The sequence below is a fragment of the Oncorhynchus kisutch genome, linkage group LG5, assembly GCF_002021735.2.
Source record: "Oncorhynchus kisutch isolate 150728-3 linkage group LG5, Okis_V2, whole genome shotgun sequence".
In the NCBI taxonomy this organism is placed as follows: Eukaryota; Metazoa; Chordata; class Actinopteri; order Salmoniformes; family Salmonidae; genus Oncorhynchus; species Oncorhynchus kisutch.
In genome coordinates, this window is record NC_034178.2 from 40,072,441 (window position 1) to 40,095,242 (window position 22,802).

General features: G+C 41.5%; 1 protein-coding gene across 2 annotated transcripts; it reads left to right on the forward strand.

The window, feature by feature from the left end:
* The first annotated feature begins 176 nt into the window (after positions 1-176).
* LOC109891028 (solute carrier family 2, facilitated glucose transporter member 1-like) lies at positions 177-22,517 on the forward strand. Of its 2 annotated transcripts, XM_031825042.1 has the most exons (12): positions 194-551; positions 1,240-1,307; positions 1,428-1,556; positions 9,992-10,087; positions 15,319-15,479; positions 15,623-15,863; positions 17,940-18,102; positions 18,336-18,523; positions 18,633-18,737; positions 18,851-18,952; positions 19,113-19,316; positions 19,492-22,517. In XM_031825042.1, the coding sequence occupies exons 3-12, from the start codon at positions 1,521-1,523 to the stop codon at positions 19,690-19,692; spliced, it is 1,497 nt and encodes a 498-aa protein (XP_031680902.1). In that variant the 5' UTR covers positions 194-551; positions 1,240-1,307; positions 1,428-1,520; the 3' UTR covers positions 19,693-22,517. The 2 variants fall into 2 exon arrangements, with proteins under 2 accessions (XP_031680903.1, XP_031680902.1); XM_031825043.1 differs by lacking the exons at positions 1,240-1,307; positions 1,428-1,556 and having other exon boundaries at positions 177-551.
* Positions 22,518-22,802: the final 285 nt, after the last annotated feature.

Sequence of the window (22,802 nt, forward strand, 5' to 3'; positions counted from 1 at the left end):
TATTTCTTCAACACAACGACGTGACACTATTCGGAATTAATGTCGGAACCTCGTGAAAGCGGTGCACGTTTAAACCAATAGAAGTTCAGAGATAGAAACCGGCCTCCTACACACCTCCATGGGCCGAACTAAACTCTTGCGTCAGCCAATCACTGTAGTCGGACTAGAGGACATATATTCACGGTTTTATTTCCATAAAGAGCAGTCTGTAGGCTACTCGAAGAACGAACTACTTCAAAAACCCAAGAAAACTTTGGGACATAATTAATCTTAAATTTTGAGCTGGCAGAAATAACACAGGGGGAATAAACAAGATGAACTGAAGTCATTTTGGAAACAAAGAATTACTCTGAAAATAAAGAAGAAGCTACTATTTTTTATGACCTATTGTATCAGTCATACTTTTTTTTACGGGAATCTGTAAAAATGAGACACGTCGTCTGAGCCAAAGGAAGACCCGCGGAAGTTACCCAAACTAAAGTATTGACATTTACAAATTTCCAGCAATAATATCGACAAGCCACGCTGCGGCGATGGATTCAGGCGGCAAGGTAATTGTGACTCTTAAGTGAGGCTAACGACTAGTTAGAAGCATTCTTAGAAACCAATATACAAAACGGTGTGTTTGTGTGTCTGTCTGTGCCTCTGAGAGAGAGAGAGAGAGAGAGAGAGAGAGAGAGAGAGAGAGAGAGAGAGAGAGAGAGAGAGAGAGAGAGAGAGAGAGAGAGAGAGAGAGAGGGGGACAAGCTAGCTTGTCTGAAAAACTGGTTAGGTTAGCTTGTTAATGTCAATGGGTTCAGAATGGTAAGACTTTTTTTCAAGAAGTTACACTAGCTGACTCAGCATTTCATTGTTTCATTCAATTGAAATGTAAATCATGTGCGCTGTGCTGCTCACCAGCATATTTGGACGCAGTGGGATATCCGGCTGCTGGGGAAATGAAGCATGCGCGCCAGCATCAAATCGTATCGTGCGGTATGCCTACGTGTGTGGCCCCTAATTAGCTATTCATAATCCCTTTTTAAAGATGATAAATACCTGTATCCTGGCTAATAAACCTGCATCCCCCTCTGTTGACATCATGCCTGTATCATGTAAACATGATGCCATTACTCACGGGAAGGCAGTACATTAATGTCTAGATTGAGATGATCTGTTTTATCACAGTATATGAGGTCTTCACTTTTTTATTATTTATTTATTTGTCCAATGTAACATTTGCTTATTGTTGGTTTACAGTAGTAAAAGGAAGAGACGTGACTCATCTGGTCTCTGATATGGCTGACTCTTACCGCTGATCCTGTTTGGTTAGTTAACCCCCTAACAATTTCAAAGTCCCTCCCAGTCCTCGCTTACTGTTTACTTCTGGTTGACATGGTGAACATGTCAATTGTTATTTTTCTGTATCCCCTTTTTTGGTTTGGCAGAGCTGTGTGATTTCCTGGCGCTCAGCTGGAAAGCTATGTCATGGACGTGATGGGAATGGTCCTGTTCTGTTCCCACAGATACCAGGACTGCAGATGGCCAGGGGCGGTCCGAAAAGGGGAATACTCACAGTAGGAAAACACCAGGGGGTCAAAGCCATAATTCCCATTAGGCTAGTGTTTTGCTTTCGACAGGCAGCTTGAGCTTTGAGTGTGCGTCCAGGCTAATACCGCGCTGAGCGTGTTATTAATCAGCATCTCGTGGTTGGGATTTTCATACCGGGCTGGTTTTATGATCTTTGGGTGTGTGCAGCAGGGCAGGGAAGGTACAGTCAGCGTGTGGGTGGAAGCAGGTGTTGGTGACCCAGGGTGTGGTTGAAAATGAACAGCCAAAAAGCCATCAAGCTGTCACCAGCCATGGTTCAATCACGTGTGCATAATATTAAGCATTTGTCCTTACTCACCTCTGAGCACACATGATGTTCTGTCCCATCTGTCTGCAAAGTAGTACCTTTTGACCTCACTTTGATACACCTATTCAGATAGACATCTCCCATGTTTGACTGCTCACCTAGTGGCTGTTTAACTTCCTCTCTCCAAATAACAATACAGTCTAACATCTTTGTTCCCTTTATAGACTAGATAACAAGCATTCAACTAATAGCGCTTTTCCCCTCCGGCGCAAAGCGTAACAATCAAAACATGACTGAATTCATGGGCAGTTAGGGCACAAATTGTGAGTCCTCTCAAAGCTCGACTCTAAACAATAGGCTTTGTTTTTAGTTCAGTGGAGGCCTCTTTTTTTCTTGGGTAAGAAACAAGGTAATTGGGATCAAGCATACAGTTGACCTGGTCTGTGTTGAGTGGAATAACTCTCTCAGAAACAGTTACATTTTTGGCAGAGCTGACAGTTTAGGCTTTTGATTAAGCCCAAAGCCGGCATTCAGTTCCTTCCTTCTAAAAGCTTAATTCCACTCAATCCACTGCCTTCCTTCAAGACGGTCCACTAGCTGTATTTCCCTCTGCATGACTGCCCTTTCAGTATGCCCTTTAATGTATGTGTCAGTGTGTTTGTTCTAATGAGGCCTAATGACTCTTTTCTATAAAATATTGGATTAAGAGATCTGGGAATGCTGTAATTGAAACTGGCACAAACGTAGAGCCTAATTAGTTTCCTAGAAGAAGTGGAAGGCATTGTACACACTGTACTGACCTCTCTGCTAATTGCTATTCATGTGAAGGAGAGTTTGGTTACATCTGTAAGGCCTATTCTCTTGTTCTCCTGAGAGCTATACTGTATCTGAGATTGTGTTAGGTTTGAACCAACTCTTGCACCAGAATCAGTGTGAAATGAGATGGATCTTAAATACACACGTATGTCTAGTATCAGACAGTCTGACAACAGTCTGTCTGTATGCTTACCACCCAGTCTATCCATTGACCGCTATGTATGTTTAAGACCAGGACTCAAGCCCAGCTCAGTTAATCCCTACCATTGTGTTGCTGAGTTGTCATAGTGCTTCAGCAAATGTACATTATCCTAGGGGCATTGGAAGACACAATGTAAGTAGCATAATTTATGTCCCTCTAACTGCCCTGAATGGCTCTGCTGATCCCACAGCTATTGCATGCAGTAATCATGGGCCTATGAATCAGAGTTATACTGTTAGCAATGAGGCGATGTGCCTTAGTAGGAAGACCACTGTGTGCAGCTCACCCTGCACTAACATAAATAACATGAGCATGTCTGCCTCTGCCAAGCTTCCCAGTAAAGCAATGAAAACAATCAAGTCTCCCAGAAAGTGCTAAAAATAGCCCACGTTAACATATGTTGTTTAAGAACAAGGTTCAGGAAATCAATCATTTGCAAGTAAAAGATTCTGACAATCTCTGAAACTCACTTAGATAATACCGTTGATGATACAGTGGTAGCAATACATGGTTATAACATCTACAGAAAATACAGAAATGCCAAAGGAGGAGGTGTTGCCATTTATATTCAGAACCACATTCCTGTAAAACTTAAAGAGGATCTCATGTTAAATGCTGTTGAAGTAATATGGCTCCAGGTCCATCTGCCTCACCTAAAGCCCATTCTGGTGGGAAGCAGCTGTAGACCACCAAGTGCTAACAGTATCTGGATAACATGTGTGAAATGCTTGATAATGTATGTGATAGCAACAGAGAGGTATATTTTCTGGTTGATTTAAATATTGACTGGCTTCCATCAGGCTGCCCACTCAAGAAAAAGCTTCAGACTGTAACTAGTACCAGCAACCTGGAAAGCTTCAAACTGTAACCAGTGCCTGCAACCTGGTTCACGTTATCAGTCAACCTACCAGGGTAGTTACAAACAGCACAGGAGAGATGCAGCAGAAATTTGCTTTCAAGCAGTATCCAAATCCATTGGATGTAATGATCACAATATCGTAGCCATATCTAGGAAGACCAAAGTTCCATAGGCTGGGCCTAATATAGTATATAAGAGGTCATACAATACGTTTTGTAGTGATTCCTATGTTGTTGATGTAAAGAATATTTGTTTGTCCGTGGTGTGTCATGAGGAGCAACCAGACGCTGCACTTGACACATTTATGAAATTGCTTATCCCAGTGATTAATAAGCATGCACCCATTAAGAAAATGACTGTAAAAAAATGTTAAGTCCCTGTGGATTGATGAGAAATTGAATAGTTGAGAGTAGAGGTCGACCTATTAATTAGGGGCGATTTCAAGTTTTCATAACAATCGGTAATCAGCATTTTTGGACACCAATCATGGCCGATTACATTGCACTCCACGAGGAGACTGCGTGGCAGGCTGTTATGCGAGTGCAGCAAGGAGCCATGGTAAGGTGCTAGCTAGAATTAAACGTATCTTATAAAAAACAATCAATCTTAACATAATCACGAGTTAACTACACATGGTTGATGATATTACTAGTTTATCTAGGGTGATTTAACAAGCTCATTAGTGAAAAAAGCACTGTCGCTGCACCAATGTGTACCTAACCATAAACATCAACGCCTTTCTTAAAATCAATACACAAGTATATATTTTTAAACCTGCATATTTAGTTAATATTGCCTGCTAATATTAATTTCTTTTAACTAGGGAAATTGTGTCACTTCTCTTGCGTTCTGTGCAAAGGAGTCAGGGTATATTTCTTCCTAACAAAGACAGACAACTTTGGGGATGATTTATTTAACAAAAGCGCATTTGCGAAAAAAGCACAATCATTGCACGAATGTACCTAACCATAAACATCAATGCCTTTCTTAAAATCAATTCACAGAAGTATATATTTTTAAACCTGCATATTTAGTTAATATTGCCTGCTAATATTAATTTCTTTTAACTAGGGAAATTGTGTCACTTCTCTTGCGTTCTGTGCAAAGGAGTCAGGGTATATTTCTTCCTAACAAAGACAGACAACTTTGGGGATGATTTATTTAACAAAAGCGCATTTGCGAAAAAAGCACAATCGTTGCACGAATGTGCCTAACCATAAACATCAATGCATTTCTTAAAATCAATTCACAGAAGTATATATTTTTAAACCTGCATATTTAGTTACAAGAAATCCAGGTTAGCAGGCAATATTAAACTAGGGAAATTGTGTCACTTCTCTTGCGTTCATTGCACGCAGAGTCAGGGTATATGCAGCAGTTTGGGCCGCCTGGCTCGTTGCAAACTAATTTGCCAGAATTTTACGTAATTATGACATAACATTGAAGGTTGTGCAATTTAACAGGAATATTTAGACTTATGGATGCCACCCGTTAGATAAAATACGGAACGGTTCCGTATTTCACTGAAAGAATAAACGTTTTGTTTTTGAAATGATAGTTTCCGGATTTTACCATATTAATGACCTAAGGCTCGTATTTCTGTGTGTTATTATGTTATAATTAAGTACATGATTTGATATTTGATAGAGCAGTCTGACTGAGCGGGGGTAGGCGGAAGCAGGCTCGTAAGCATTCACTCAAACAGCACTTTCGTGCGTTTGCCAGCAGCTCTTCGCTGTGCTTCAAGCATTGAGCTGTTAATGGCTTCAAGCCTATCAACTCCCGAGATTAGGCTGATGTAACCGATGTGAAGTGGCTAGCTAGTTAGCGGGGTGCGCGCTAATAGCGTTTCAATCGGTGACGTCACTCGCTCTGAGACCTTGAAGTAGTTGTTCCCCTTGCTCTGCAAGGGCCGCGGCTTTTGTGGAGCGATGGGTAACGATGCTTCGAGGGTGGCTGTTGTTGATGTGTCCCTGGTTCGAGCCCAGGTAGGGGAAAGGAGAGGAACGGAAGCTATACTGTTACACTGGCATTACTAAAGTGCCTATAAGAACATCCAATAGTCAAAGGTATATGAAATACAAATGGTATAGAGAGAAATAGTCCGATAATTCCTATAATAACTACAACCTAAAACTTCTTACATGGCACATATTGCACTTTTACTTTCTTCTCCAACACTTTGTTTTTGCATTATTTAAACCATATTGAACAGGTCTCATTATTTATTTGAGGCTAAATTGATTTTATTGATGTATTATATATTGATGTATTATATTAAGTTAAAATAGAAGTGTTCATTCACTATTGTTGTAAATGTCATTATTACAAATAAATAAATAAAACCAGCCGATTAATCGGTATCTGCTTTTTTTTGGTCCTCCAATAATCAGATATCGGTATCGGCGTTGAAAAATCATAATCGGTCGACCTCTAGTTGAGAGGGATGAAGCAAAAGGAATGGCAAATAAGTCTGGCTGCACAACTGATGGGCAAATGTACTGCAAATTGAGAAATCATGTGACTAAACTGAAGAAAATGAAGAAAAAACGACACGATGAAACAAAGATAAATTACATAAAGAATGATTTGTCCAAATAACCAGTGATGAAAAAAGCCAAACACAGGAACTACTGCTGCTCATTATCCCAGGCATCCCATTCCTTCCAGACAGATTCTACGATACCAGTTATGTTTACGTAGATCTGTTCACGACAGTTTACTCACAGACTATCACTCAATATGATGCAACGTGTACCAGCAGTAATTTTAGAAGAGGCTAGGGTGTTAGAAGAGAGGGACCACTGACAATTATAGATTATAGACAAAGGTGATTCAATTCACTGGAACTAAACTATTGCGTATTAGGTGTCACTTACAGGCAAGATGTGGCTGTAAACATTACAGAGCAGGAAGTAATTCTATTTCACCAGACATCCTCCAAAAACCAGTAGTGTCTGCTTTAGGGCTTTGGTCACAGACATTAGGCAACAAAGTGCTTATGTGAAAAAAGGTTATATCTTACACTTGGAACTCTACATACAACTTTGGTCCAACCCCTGTTCCTCGTTCCTTTTAAGAACAGTCTCACCATCGTCATTCATCAGTGCAGTATAAACTGGCTACTGCGTCTGGACTGCTTGTGTTGATCTTATGAAGTAGATCTCATTTACCTAACTACCTCCAAGAATTTAACTATTGGACTTTGTTGAGTAAACTGTTGCTCAAGGGACAGGCTGAATGATCAATTTAGATGTTTGCTCAAGCCCAGACGATCTCATGCATCATCACATCGTTGTGAAGAGGTATCACCGATGAGGCATTAGATGAGGCAGGCCTGAAACGTAAACGTTGATTGTAATCATGCAAAACACTTTTTTGGAAAAAGGTTGTATATTTAAATATTCAATTTGTGTTTTTCCAAGTTAGATGAATTCAATTATAACCAACTAAGCCTAAAGCCACAGTCAACAATTCGCCAGCCACATCACCGTGACTGGGCAGAAATTCACAGACTCACTCATGAGGAGAAGGAGATTTATTTGCATGGAGGTTCGGTTGCGCTGACAGAACCAGGAAAATGTTAACATAAACAAGTTCTAAAAATGGTAAGAGATTTTGTATGCTGTCAGTATGCCAGTTAAACTCTCCTGATTTTGTTGTCTCACTGAAAGCTGTTTTCATTGACAATGTTGTTTTATTATATAACCAGTACCTTTAGTTCCTTATTGAACATGGGCATGAGTCATCAGTCATCATGTGATAACAAGGTCTTTTTGTATAGCTTAACTAATCAAAAGACTCAAAGTAAACATTTGAATGCAAATTAATACATCTTTATCCGGAATGTTAACACGGCTGGTGACGCCAGCTGTTTTAAAAAGATGGTGACATTATGTGTTAAAGGGCCAGTATTAGTCTGTAAGGCTGCGACAACCATCTCCGAGCTGAAGGGTGTGACTTCATTGTTTCCTAGGTAAATGATACATGACCATCCCCTTTCAGGAAGGAATGTTTTCTGATAGCATAGAACACAAGATCTGCCCTAACTCTTCCTCCTTGCAGTGTGTGTGTTTGTGTGTGTGTTTAGGCCAGGGGAAGGCATGGTCTCCCTCTACACACTGGTATCTAGTTTAAACGCAATGTCACAGAGGAGTGTTTCATAGTTCCTCACACTCACACGCACGCGCGCGCACACACACACACACACACACACACTCCAGTGAAGTTCCATATTTATGGAGTATTTGCAAACCAGTTTGGCTGTGTTAAAGAGTCCCAGACTCACTCAAGCAGTGGCCATTTAAAACTTGCACATCTTTTGAGTGAACAAGATGGAGGTAGCCTATGAGTGTAGTGTTGAAGGAAGACTGTCTCTCTTGATAATTTCGAAACTGGTGTTTTTACGAAAGTGAGTTATTGTCTATATAAGAATGACATAACTGGTTCACTGAAAGGAAGCATGGCTCCTTTAAGAACCTAGCCAATAGCTTTAAAACCTCTGGATTCCTGAACATGTGTATTTGTGTGTGGTGTGTGTTCACATCCTGTACTTGGGCTGGTTATAACAACCCAGTGATGCACTCGTTGAACCCCATCTACTCATTGATTGTGTGGAACCTTATTGGTCAACATGCTACTGTGGGGTGGGCCCACAAAACTTTCAGGCCTGCCCTTTTTTGGGCTTCTATTACTGAGCTACACTGTACAGAGTGTTTCCAAACTTTCTAGCTTCCTACCCTCTTCATACCCCCAGGCAAGAATCTCAGAATTCACAAAAATGCTATTCCTCCCCTCTGTTTAGAATAGCCTTGAGTATTTCTTCTCAACAAATATTTTAAGGGAGGTAGGGTTATTTCACTAGTGCCCTTAAAAGCTGCCTTATATAACCCCTTTTCCCCTGTCAGATAGTCCTGCTAGTGGGCCTAGTTTAACCCATGAATAAGAAACACATTTAGGCTATAACAACCAATGACGCAACGCTGAAATCATGAAAGTTCAATATCTTAGTTTATATAGTTGAGTGCTTTTTGTAACAATGTGTTAAAGCGTATGTGTCATAGTTTTGGGGTGGTTCACTTTCACACACATTTTACAGACATGTGGGACCTTGTCATAACTACACTGGCTTTAAGTTTGGAATCCCAATATAGTCACATCACAACATGAGTAAGAAAGAGGATCTCAGCTGCCATCACAACTGGTGTGAACCACTAAGGCTAACTTTAACAGAACAGCCATGTCACTATAAAAACATCACCACAGATACAGACAACTCCCAAACAGTGGAAAACTCCCATTACCAGTATAAGCATGCCTCTTCTGTTCACGATTGTAACCAACTCAAAAAATCGACTCATGGGTAGCCTAAACCCCAATATGACTACAAAAAAAAAAAAAAATGACTACAATACTGACTTAGCCACAGACACACTACATGAAATGTGAAAGTGGCATAATGGCTCATCTGAAAAGGATTATGTGTGATGTTAACTTGATGGCATGAGGATAATCTCTGCCTGTCTTGGGGCTCCACTGGGATTAAGCCCATCAAATGTTTTTTAGAACTAACCGGAACAAGAACAATGCCTGGGACTTAACCACCACTCCTCTGAGAGAGTTGGGTGTGGACACATGATCCTAATGCACCAATATTTACATTCAACCACCCGAGGTGGACAGTTTGAGGATGAACTCTCCCCTCCTGTCTGCTTGGACTGAGGTTAGATTGCCTTCTTGCAAGTTGCGTCACTATCACACACATTTGGTGCAGTACAACCACCTATTGCACAATGTCGGATACTAGCCCATTCTACGGAAACTGCAGCTCAAGTTAGGCAAGTTATTTTTACATTTTGGAGGAGGTCGAAAAGCATTTAGGAACTTAAACATTACCAGGGCCACATTCATTAAAGTGATGTGTAGTCAAAACAACACAGAAGGTCCATGCAAAGGACATGAGTCAGGAGAATCAGGGCATTGTGCTTGTCACTCTTCAGGGTGTTCATAGTGAAATGACTTGTCTAACTAGTAGAACAGGATGAAGTCAATGGTTATTGTAAAACTAAGTTGATTAACCCTTACAGTACAGTACCTAGGTTCTCACTCAAATATTCCTAAAGGCCTATCTAGCCTAGGCCTATATGGAATGGCATCAATGGGATAACTTCGCCTACAGATTTGTTATCATAATACAATAAGCCTGTCAACTCTAGGTACCTACAAGATTTGGAGGATAGGTGATTTCTAACTGAGTCTCTCTCCTGTCTCTTTGCAGCAAGTAACCTTCCAGTTGATGCTAACAGTAGGAGCAGCGGTGATTGGCTCACTGCAGTTCGGTTACAACACAGGTGTCATCAACGCCCCTCAGAAGGTGAGTCCATAGGGATGAGATTGGGGGGGGGGGGGGGGGGGCTGATGTGTCTGATCGGAATTGGGCGTGGAAGGCTTGTCTATATTTATCCCAACGACACCGTTTTCAAATCGTCACTGACACCTTTTCCCAGACAGGACTGCCCCTGTGCCTGTCTAGGCCAGACAAGATGTTCCCTGCAACACGTGTAAAGAAGGGGGCTAATAATAACTTGACGTAGGCCTATCTCATCCAAGGCTCTCTCCGTTAGAGGACCTCTGTGATGTGATTCATGTGTAAAGGAGTGTTTCCATGCCCCAGAAGGGCCTGCCAGACTGTAGGTGAGGAGAAAGCCAGGAGAGTGCTACTCACTCCGTTAAAGGAAACATACAGTGCCTTGCGAAAGTATTCGGCCCCTTGAACTTTGCAACCTTTTGCCACATTTCAGGCTTCAAACATAAAGATATAAAACTGTATTTTTTTGTGAAGAATCAACAACAAGTGGGACACAATCATGAAGTGGAACGACATTTATCGGATATTTCAAACTTTTTTAACAAATCAAAAACTGAAAAATTGGGCGTGCAAAATTATTCAGCCCCTTTACTTTCAGTGCAGCAAACTCTCTCCAGAAGTTCAGTGAGGATCTCTGAATGATCCAATGTTGACCTAAATGATTAATGATGATAAATACAATCCACCTGTGTGTAATCAAGTCTCCGTATAAATGCACCTGCACTGTGATAGTCTCAGAGGTCCGTTAAAAGCGCAGAGAGCATCATGAAGAACAAGGCACACACCAGACAGGTCCGAGATACTGTTGTGAAGAAGTTTAAAGCTGGATTTGGATACAAAAATATTTCCCAAGCTTTAAACATCCCAAGGAGCACTGTGCAAGCGATAATATTGAAATGGAAGGAGTATCAGACCACTGCAAATCTACCAAGACCTGGCCGTCCCTCTAAACTTTCAGCTCATACAAGGAGAAGACTCTGGATGAACTGCAGAGATCTACAGCTGAGGTGGGAGACTCTGTCCATAGGACAACAATCAGTCGTATATTGCACAAATCTGGCCTTTATGGAAGAGTGGCAAGAAGAATGCCATTTCTTAAAGATATCCATAAAAAGTGTCGTTTAAAGTTTACCACAAGCCACCTGGGAGACACACCAAACATGTGGAAGAAGGTGCTCTGGTCAGATGAAACCAAAATTGAACTTTTTGGCAACAATGCAAAACGTTATGTTTGGTGTAAAAGCAACACAGCTCATCACCCTGAACACCCCATCCCCACTGTCAAACATGGTGGTGGCAGCATCATGGTTTGGGCCTGCTTTTCTTCAGCAGGGACAGGGAAGATGGTTAAAATTGATGGGAAGATGGATGGAGCCAAATACAGGACCATTCTGGAAGAAAACCTGATGGAGTCTGCAAAAGACCTGAGACTGGGATGGAGATTTGTCTTCCAACAAGACAATGATCCAAAACATAAAGCAAAATCTACAATGGAATGGTTAAAAAATAAACATATCCAGGTGTTAGAATGTCAAAGTCAAAGTCCAGACCTGAATCCAATCGAGAATCTGTGGAAAGAACTGAAAACTGCTGTTCACAAATGCTCTCCATCCAACCGCACTGAGCTCGAGCTGTTTTGCAAGGAGGAATGGGAAAAAAATTCAGTCTCTCGATGTGCAAAACTGATAGAGACATACCCCAAGCGACTTACAGCTGTAATCGCAGCAAAAGGTGGCGCTACAAAGTATTAACTTAAGGGGGCTGAATAATTTTGCACGCCCAATTTTTCAGTTTTTGATTTGTTAAAAAAGTTTGAAATATCCAATAAATGTCGTTCCACTTCATGATTGTGTCCCACTTGTTGTTGATTCTTCACAAAAAAATACAGTTTTATATCTTTATGTTTGAAGCCTGAAATGTGGCAAAAGGTCGCAAAGTTCAAGGGGGCCGAATACTTTCGCAAGGCACTGTAATTTAGGAGCTCTCAGTGAGATGTGACTCCATCAATTAAATGAACCTCTTTTCCATTAACTTAAACACGTTTCTTTGACCCTACTCCTTCAAACTGTTGCATATGTAAGTGTATCCCCTGGACAGCTTTTTACTGTAGGTGCTAATTCTACAGAATGGTTTTGTTTACTGAAAGCTCCATAAGAATCTCTTAGTTCAGGTAAAAGGGCTAAGCCACACAATATTTCTCTTTGTCTGAACAAACCTTGTGGCGCTCAGCTCTGCTCAAAGTTCCAGGTGCCTTGTTGCCAGTATACTAGAGCTCGACCGATATATCGGTTTACCAATAATATCAGATGTTATACCACAGCATTGTTGAATACTTGTTTCTGATTGGCTAGAAGGACATACTAGAATGGACACAAGCCAAAAGAAGTTTGAAAAGATATCAGGACACCTTGCAATCATGACGCAATATCCACCTACACATGCAGACAGTACTTGCTACAAAGTTACAGAAATCTAATCCAACAACCACACAAGCTAAAATTGAATACATTATAAATGCAGGTCCAATGAGGGAAAAAAATAGCTGGCTTACTAGCATTGATTTGTTTTTGCAGAGACATATTTTTTGGGGAGCATCTGTTGACCTGACGTGGTGAGTGATGAACATACATTTCTCCTCTGCCCTCCGCCACGAAAGTTGTCAAATCCTCCCACATGTTTCTAGTTTGACCAGCTGATTTCAGCAACTGATATTTTAGAATTCGGTTGACATTGGCACGTTTACTAGCAACAAACTATTTAGCTAGCTTCAAGCCTAGTGTTTGATATGCAGTGCGATCTCCTTGTAACTTGCAGTCAGTGTCAACAAGTGTCCTGATGAGAAGGCCAACTTTTCTAGCTATGGCAGGCAAAATGGGGGCATCATCAGCTCGTTGTTATGGGTGTATTGAAATGAATGTCAATAGAAAATGGCTTAAATAAACATAAATGCAGCTACTTTGCTGAATGATGAGAGCAACCAAATGATAAGAAAGTATGAATTTGCTTATAAAAAAGGAAAATATATATATATTATTTTACTGGTAAATGTGTGCGTAAGTATTGTTTTCTTTGGCAATTGTGGTATAAGCGGGATAAACACTACCATTCTGTACATTACTTTGGAAAAATGAACTTTGCAAAGGGACTCAGCTCCACTTCGCCCCGCTGTGTTGTCCATTATTTCCAAGGTAATGTATCCCTTACATATTGGCTTTTATTGCTATATCAGTATTGGACAATAATTCCACCGATAACTGATATTCAATAAATAGGATGATAAACACGAATCTAATGCTTACCATTCTCATGATATGTCATTATTGTCACAATGTAAGAAATCAACATTTGAAGCATAGTTCTTGGACAGTTGTTTAGTTTTTAATTTCCCTGGCGTAAAACAGTATATCAGCAGATATCGGTATCAGTAAGTTTTGTCCCCCCCCCAAAAAAAACGTAAATCGTATCGGACCCCTAAAAACATATTGGTCAGCCTCTACTCTAGATACACGGGACACACAGGCCCTCTACCTTAACTTTGTCAAATGAGGGCTCTGTGGACATGTCCCTTCATCCCACTAATCTGCAGTCTGAGCTTACTCCTGTCCTGGTGTTCCTCTCAGGAGACAACTTATTGCTCCATTACACACTCATCTGTCTGTCATTATGTCTTAAGTGGCTACCTTGCGCTGCCATTGTTGTCTGTGATCCAGCACTGTTTTACATTATTTTATAGTACTACTGATATTGATTACTGCATACAGTGCCTTCAGAAAGTATTCAAACCCTTTTAGTTTTTCCACATTTTGTTGAGTTACAAAGTGGGATTCAAATTGATTTAATGGCCATTTTTTGTCAACAGTCTACACAAAAGACTCTACAATGTCAAAGTGAAAGAACAATTCTAATAAAACAAGCACACTGACACATGCTCAGTAATACCACACCATGCCACAGCTGTTTAGGAGCAACATACAGAGTGCAGGGAAGTGTTCACAGAAACGACAGTGTTGCTGAACATAGAGACACATCCAGATTTAGGGTAAATGTGAGAACAGCGTTGCTACTATATATGGAAACCCTAGATTATCCCCAACCTACCTCCCCCTCCCTCTCTCTCTCTCTCTTTCTCTATGATTAGGGATGGAGTGATGCTGGTTGTTGTGACGCAGGCCCTCCGCTCTAAAGAGTGCAGCACTGATTAGATTAGGTGTCTCTCAAGGGCCCTGGGCTGCTGTCCTGTTTGTCCTTCTGCCTCCCTGCCCGCTCCAAATTGGGCACCTTGTAGCACAGACAGACCTGACTGCCTGCCTAGCCAGGAGTCCACAGAGGCATTAACACTTTAATCAGAGCAGGGTCAACGGTCATGAATGAACAGTGTATTTCATTGTGGCCAGGTGCTTGCTAGGTCTTGAGTCAGACACCAGACATTCTCTATCTGTAAGAATGTTGATTTTATTGGACAGTGTTAGGCTGACTAGGCTAGACTATATTAGATTTGTCATCACTTCTTTGCAGAATAATTAGGATAACTTTCTGGGTCTGTATAAAATATGATATACCCTATGCCATATCTTGAACAGCCTACCACTCAGCTGACTTATACATACATTATCAGTTCTATATGACTCACTCAGCGTAATGTAAGTATCGGTAAAGAAGTATATTGTATAATCTATCAGCAAAGCACATGACAGGAGCCAGCGGTGATATTTGGGAGATAAGGACAGGAGGATTCAGGGCTCAGTGCTGAGTGCTAGAAGTGCTAGATAGAGGGCACATTCTTCCCAGCCTGTACAGCTTAACTTCCATCACAAGCTGGGCGGACTTATGTATTTTTGTCAACACTGATAAGTCACTGTGGGGGAAGGGGCTGAAACCCAACACTTCACTCTTTCATAAACTTCCTTGTTGAAGGAAAACGAGGGGCGTGTTCAGCAGGACGCAACTTTTTGGAACGTTCAGATAGAAATATACTATGTAGAACAAACATGCATCTCTAACATGTAGAATAAGAATGCCGGCTCTATTTGTGGCAATTCTATCTACAACGTTCAGAATGTTTTTCGTACGAAACATGGCCCTGAAAACCAATCCTATACCGTCATCTACTGGCCAGACACCAAAACAGCAGTCACCTGGCCAATGGCAATGAGGACAATAATCTTCAATAAAAAAACTAGTGAACAATTGACAGTGATTTCTTTCTTTGGCACTGTTTCGTTTGCCTTCTCTGCTAGGTTATTGAGAGGTTCCTCAATGAGACATGGTTCAACCGCTACCAGGAGCCCATCACCAAGACCTCCCTCACCACCCTGTGGTCCGTCTCCGTCGCCATCTTCTCTGTCGGCGGTATCTTCGGCTCCTTCTCCGTGGGCCTGTTTGTCAACCGCTTTGGCAGGTAAATACGTAATTTTACAATGTTTATTTACAACTGTGTTATGTGAGATTATATGACGTGGATGGCCTATGTACTGTTTAATATGTGTGACATGTAAAGGTTTGTACAGTAATTGTAATTGACTATTTCTGTGGTACCCACAGGAGGAACTCCATGCTCATGGCCAACGTGCTGGCCTTTGTCTCCGCTGCTCTCATGGGCTTTTCTAAGATGAGTGGCTCATGGGAGATGCTGATCATCGGGCGCTTCGTGGTGGGACTTTACTCCGGCCTCTCAACTGGCTTTGTACCCATGTACGTGGGTGAGGTGGCCCCCACTGCCCTTCGAGGAGCCCTGGGTACCCTCCACCAGCTGGGCATTGTCACGGGCATCCTGATGGCACAGGTCAGTGCCAGTGGCCACAGGGATATTATATGGAGAGTAATGGATAATACAGTGCCTTCGGAAAGTATTCAGACCACTTAACTTTTTCCACATTTTGTTATGTTACAGCCTTATTCTAAAATGTATTAAATAAATACAAATCCTCAGTAATTTGCACACACTACCTATAATGACAAAGCAAAAACCTTGTTTACAGTATTCAGACCCTTTGCTAAGAGACTCTATGCATCCTGTTTCCATTGATCATCCTTGAGGTGTTTCTACAACATGATTGAAGTCCACCTGTGGCAAATTCAATTGATTGGACATGATTTGGAAAGGTACAAACGTGTCTATATAAGGTCGCACAGATTACAGTGCATGTCAGAGCAAAAACCAAGCCATGAGGTCGAAGGAATTCTCCGTAGAGTTCTGAGACAGGATTGTGTTGAGGCACAGATTTGGGGAAGGGTGCCAAAACAGTTCTGCAGCATTGAAGGTCCCCAAGAACACAGTGGCCTCCAGCATTCTTAAATGGAAGAAGTTTGGAACCACCAAGACTCTTCCCAGAGCTGGCCGTCCGGCCAAACTGAGCAATCGAGGGAGAAGGGCCTCGGTCAGGGAGGTGACCAAGAACACGATGGTTACTCTGACAGAGCTCTAGAGTTCCTCTGTGGAGATGGGAGAACCTTCCAGAAGGGCAACCATCTCTGCAGCACTCCATCAATCAGGCCTTTATGGTAGAGTGGCCAGACGGTAGCCACTCCTCAGTAAAAGGCACATGACAGCCTGCTTGGAGTTTGCCAAAAGGCACCTTAGACTCTCAGACCATGAGAAACAAGATTCTCTGGTCTGATGAAACCAAGATTGAACTCTGTGGCCTGAATGCCAAGCGCCTGGAGGAAACCTTGCACCATCTCTACGGTGAAGCATGGTGTTGGCAGCATCATGCTGTGGGGACATTTTTCAGGGGCAGGGACCTGGAGACTTGTCAGAATCGAGGGAAAGATGAACGGAGCAAAGTACATAGAGATCCTTGATGAAAACCTGCTCCAAAGCGTTCAGGACCTCAGACTCGGGCGAAGGTTCACCTTCAAACAGTACAACGATTCTAAGCACACAGCCAAGACAATGCAGGAGTGACTTCGGGACAAGTCTCTAAATGTCCTTGAGTGGCCCAGCCAAAGTCCGTACTTGAACTCGATTCGAACATCTCTGTAGAGACCTGAAAATAGCTATGTAGCGACCATCCCCATCCAGCCTGACAGCTTTAGAGGATCTGCAGAGAGGAATGGAAGAAACTCCCCAAATACAGGTGTGCCAAGCTTGTAGTGTCCTACCCAAGAAGACACAAGGCTGTAATCACCGCCAATGGTTCTTCAACAAAGTACTGAGTAAAGGGTCTGAATACTTATGTAAATGCAATATTTCCGTTTTTTTTATAGATTAGAAAACATTTCTAAAAAACTGTTTTTACTTTGTCATTATGGGTTATTGTGTGTAGATTGATGAGGAAAATAAACAACTTTAAACATTTTTGATTAAGGCTGTAAAGTAACAAAATGTTTATTTTGACAGGGAGTCCGGCTGAGACCAGGGTCTCATTTACAGATGAGCCCAGTAATTACAAAAAAATCAATACACTACCAAAGCAAAACAGAAATACAGAACACAATCATAGAAAATAAATATATGTTTTAGTAAATATGTCCTCAATCAGCCGTCTGAATTGCCCTAGAAGCACCAAATCATAAAATGTCTGATTTTGGAGATTATTCCACACGTAACATGCAAAAAAACTAAAAACGGATTTACCGCTCAGTTGATAGAACATGGCGCTTGCAACTTCGGGATAGTGGGTTTGATTGCCCGGATCACATAAAATGTACGCATGCAAGTCTCTACGGATAAAAACGTCTGCTAAATGGAATATATTATTATTATTATAGGTCGAGGGGTCTCCAGAGTTAGCCATCCCTGAGACCGGCTCGGTCTGGCTGCTCATACGTCTTTAGGTTAACAAATAAGTAAGGTATGGCGGTAGTTTGCACAAGAAGGCTTAATCTGATGGTGGTCTAACGATGTGTTTTGGTTCAGGTGTTTGGCATGGAGGCCTTATTGGGGAACGCGTCTCTGTGGCCCTTCCTGCTGGGCTTCACCTTCATCCCAGCCCTGGCGCAGTGTGCCCTGTTGCCCTTCTGCCCTGAGAGCCCCCGCTTCCTCCTCATCAACCGCAACGAGGAGAACAAGGCCAAAACTGGTGAGTAGAGTACATTTACACACAAACACACATTCATATGTCATCAGTTCAGCCAATTTCAGGTCTGTCAGATTGAATGACTTGAAAATATTCTGAATCTAAAATAATGGCTTATTTTCAATTCATTAGTTGAATTTAAACTCATCCCTGAATTGTCTGAATTTACCAGGTATGGAGTGACCCAGCCCTAGCAGACTGTAATGTAACCTCCGTTCTCTCTCTGTCCCTGTCAGTCCTGAAGAAGCTGCGTGGAACCACAGACGTAAGTGCAGACATGCAGGAGATGAAGGAGGAGGCCAGGCAGATGATGAGGGAGAAGAAGGTGACCATCCTAGAGCTGTTCCGTTCGCCACTCTACCGCCAGCCCATCTTCATCGCTATCATGCTCCAGCTCTCCCAGCAGCTTTCTGGCATCAACGCTGTGAGTTACTTCTCATACTTCTCACCACTAACACACACTCCACATATACAAACACCTATACTGCCATGTCTATTTTGTAACTTTAATCTATGCTGTTGGTTTCCTCCAGGTTTTCTACTACTCTACCCGTATCTTTGAGAAGGCCGGAGTTGCTCAGCCTGTTTATGCTACAATTGGTGCCGGTGTGGTCAACACGGCCTTCACTGTGGTGTCGGTGAGTAACTATGGCAGATACGGGTGTGTTTGTGTCATTTTTGGTGCACATGATGCATGATGCACTTAATTTGTGTTTAGACAGTATAATTTAATCCTCTCTCCGTTCCTCAGCTGTTTGTGGTGGAGCGTGCTGGACGCAGGTCTCTCCACCTGCTGGGGCTGATAGGAATGGCAGGCGCTGCCGTCCTGATGACCATCGCTCTGGCTCTGCTGGTACTTAGACTAACTATAACACACTTCACATACTGGTAGCAGCTCTCATAAGGAATCAATGAGGAAAAACACTTGTTTTTTCATACTAGTCCTTGTCAATGTAATATGTAGAATGAATACCAGTAGTTTAACCCCCTGCTGTCTGTTTGTCCTCCATCAGGACAAGCTGCCATGGATGTCCTACGTGAGTATTGTGGCCATCTTTGCCTTTGTGGCGTTCTTTGAGATCGGCCCGGGTCCCATCCCCTGGTTCATTGTGGCTGAGCTATTCTCCCAGGGTCCCCGGCCCTCGGCCTTCGCTGTGGCTGGCTTCTCCAACTGGACTGCCAACTTCATAGTGGGCATGGCCTTCCAGTATGTAGAGGTAAGCACTGAGCACAATCTTGTTAGTCAGATGCTCAACATGGTAAATGTTGTAGAAATACTAATCTTGATATATATGAGCTGGTAGTTTGAATACACGTTTGTTTGGAGCCCACTGCTTAATAAACTGTGTCATCAATGTTCTCTCTTCTTCTCTTCTCCGTCTCACCCTACAGGAGTTGTGTGGCCCTTATGTCTTTGTCATCTTCACCATACTGCTGCTCAGCTTCTTCATCTTCACCTACTTCAAGGTGCCTGAGACCAAGGGCCGGACGTTTGATGAGATCTCGGCCGGGTTCCGCCAGTCGGCTGGCACTGGTGGAGAGAAGCACTCGCCAGAGGAGCTCAACAGCCTGGGGGCTGACTCTCAGCTCTAAGCACCTGTCCCTCCCCTCTCCTCTCGTTCCACTCCCGCTGATGAGGCCCGGCCCTGAACCCTCTCTGGCCACCCCAACCTGAGGGGAACACTCACTAACTGCGTGCAAACTGACTACTAAACTGACACACTGGTTGTCATTACATTTCAGGCATCTTCACCAAGCAGAGAACAGATGCCCCGATCCCCCCTCCCGATCCCCTGTCTCAACGTCTCTAGCTCCTTTCTCTTCTTATCACAACACTAACTTGGTGGGAGCAGGGACATGGGTGGCAGAAGGTGGGTTGGAATGGTAGATGGTTAGTAGAACGAAAAGGGGGGTCTTCAATTATACAACGGTCACCGCCAAGTTACTTTTATTTTATCTTATTTTGTCTGTTGCCTTAATCATTTTGTCAGTTTAGATATCCATGCGTATGTCTCTTATGTAGGTCTCAGTACTTCTCATTGAAGTAAGGGATGATTTTAAAGTTCAGAATTTGTGTTTTTGTTCCCTTTGTTACTTGATGAAACAGAGCATACTGTGTAGCAACACTGTAGCCACAGCAAATTTGAGCAGTTGTTGTGGAATTGAAATATGACATTTGTACTGTTTTCCAACAGGGGGAGCAGTACCCTCAATGAAATGCCTTCTACTGTATCGTACCACAACTTGACTTGCTTTGCCAGTCCAGAGACTAAACCACAGCGAATCGTTATTGTGTTCCACATAGGGGATGTCTGAGGCTACATATAACAATATGTATCTTTGTTACACAGACCCTCTGTTTATGATCTACATTATTTACTGGATCAATCAAGACCCTCAAGACATTGTATGCCATGTAAATATTTTTTTTACCAACTAATTTTTAACTTCTGTCCAGATAGGTTTTTGATTATTTTAGAAATATTTGTTTCTTTTGGAAAAATAAATCAAATCATAAAGAGTCATTTTTTATGAGGTTTATTTCTTAGTGAATTACAGCACTGTTACAAGAATGTTATCAAAGATTGGGTGCATACTTTTTGGCTGTAAAAGTACTGTATGTGTACATGTAATATTTAATTCCCAAGCAATACCCATGAGCATGAATTTTACACTATGAAATCATAGGACTAGTTGAAATATGTTCTACTCTGACACTAGTGATGGTAGTTGGCGCCTTGAATATGACAGTAGATTTGATCATTGGAATCACTCATCCGCTTCTTCATAAGAGCAAACTGTTGAAAAGCAACGTACGCCTGTTTCACTGCATGCTAATATGAGCGTAACCCCCCGCTAAAACTAAACTGAAGTCCCTCACAACAGGCTTCCTTTCAAACAGGGTCTAGTATGTAATGTGGCTTCCAGCCATACCAAGGTCTACTTCATCCTGAAAGTGCTTTTACACCCTTTGGGGTCAGACTCCCAACTAATTATCCATTTTTCTAGAAAAGTTGTGATTTTTGTTATTGTAACTCCACAATGCCTTTGCATAGTTCAGCACTGTAGGGGCTGTTATATTGTTCAGTTATGTTTTGTGACACAGCTGACAACCCTGTATAGTTGGCTGATTCAGGCGACTCCACCTCTTGATGTAGAGGTTCCTGTCTCTGACTGCTGTGCCACTTCAATAAGTTTTCCTTTCATTTTATAAGGCATTTTGAGAAGTGTTTTTAGCGGCATTTTTTCATCCACAATGTTGGTTGTTTTGTCACAAAAAAATCTTACGTAATAGTAGTTGGAGTATGTCTCAAAATGTTCTACAAAATGTGGAACCCCGTTATGTTACTGAAAAGAGATTGGGTTAGATGTCATTGTTTTTTTTTTAACTACATGATTAGCCTAACCTATCCCTACATTCACAGGTCTTTGTTATTTGAAATCAAAAGGTAGGCAGAATATGTTATACAATCTAATATAGGCTAATCCAGCGAGTCTAAAGTGAATATGGTTTTAAAGTGGTTTAAATGGTTTTCGTAATGGCCCTTGACCCAAACAGAACTCCACAAGAAACATCCATTGTAATCATTCCATGATGACTTTGTGTGCATTCGCATGCATGCAAATATATGTATGCGTCTTTGAAATGATATGGGACTCTTTAGTACAGTCTCCTCCACAAACAATCTGTCGGTTAAACACTGCAACCTCCTTGACTGTAAGTCGCCATAAGTCATCAAATGTCAGGATCAATGTTGGCACCGAAGACTTGGCATATGTCGGATTGAACTCCGACCCTGTGATGGAGAGAAAAAGATGCACTTATGGACTGAATTCAAATGCAATGTACTTTGTGTGTTTAGTTTTTGACAATTATGTTTGGGCATTTTATAAACACATTTATTAACACATGATGTATGCATAAAACAGTTGAAGAAATCCATCACTGCACATAATGAGGCCACACGACTTTTAATGTAAATACAATAGATAGTAGAGAATCCAAATATATAAATATTTTATTTTAGTTACTACTCGTATCGGTAGTTGTACATCTATTTTTGCATAATAAACACACCTGCCTTTATTTTCTCTGATTTGCTCTCTGAAGAAATATTTTTTTTGAGATAACTATTAACACAATCTTATTTCAGCTTTGTACATGAACCATTGAATGATATATACTATTTATTAGATGTCTAATTTATTAGATGTTTTTATTTTCTCAATTTAGTGCAGTATTAATTTACATTTTGTAAAAGCACCTGTGTGTATGTTGGGGGGATATGAACCTCCAACAGAACAATCTTTTGTAAAACAGTGTGCTATGATGTCAGTGTCCTGATGGTTTTCTTTTCTTTTGTAAGATGTGTGGTTGGATTTTTTAATCAATAAAATAAAACAAGCATACAGGGAAACATGGAAATTAGCTGGGTTATTTATTTTCACAAGAATTGAGTTCAGATTTTAATCAATGCTTACAGATGCATAATCTATTTTTCAAATAATTTATGTGCTTTCCGATCTAAATCATGTAGTAAATAATTTGATGTATACTACAGTATTTTGATAAGCAAGTAAGAGAAGATCCTTATTGGTTACTGAGTGCCACCATGCTATCGCCAGGGAAACAAAAGTGTCTCGTCCTATGTAAGTGTAGATGTGTGTGAGTCTGTTTGTGTGTACGAGCGTTCCTGGGTGTG

What these genes read in the sequence shown, in the direction of transcription:
- LOC109891028 (XM_031825042.1), top strand. Translation starts at nt 1,521, where the DNA reads ATGGCCAGGGGCGGTCCGAAAAGGGGAATACTCACA. An exon ending in CGAAAAGGGGAATACTCACA is followed by an intron (nt 1,557 to 9,991) that starts GTAGGAAAACAC and finishes GTCTCTTTGCAG; the next exon opens with CAAGTAACCTTCCAGTTGAT. An exon ending in TGGCCTTCCAGTATGTAGAG is followed by an intron (nt 19,317 to 19,491) that starts GTAAGCACTGAG and finishes CTCACCCTACAG; the next exon opens with GAGTTGTGTGGCCCTTATGT.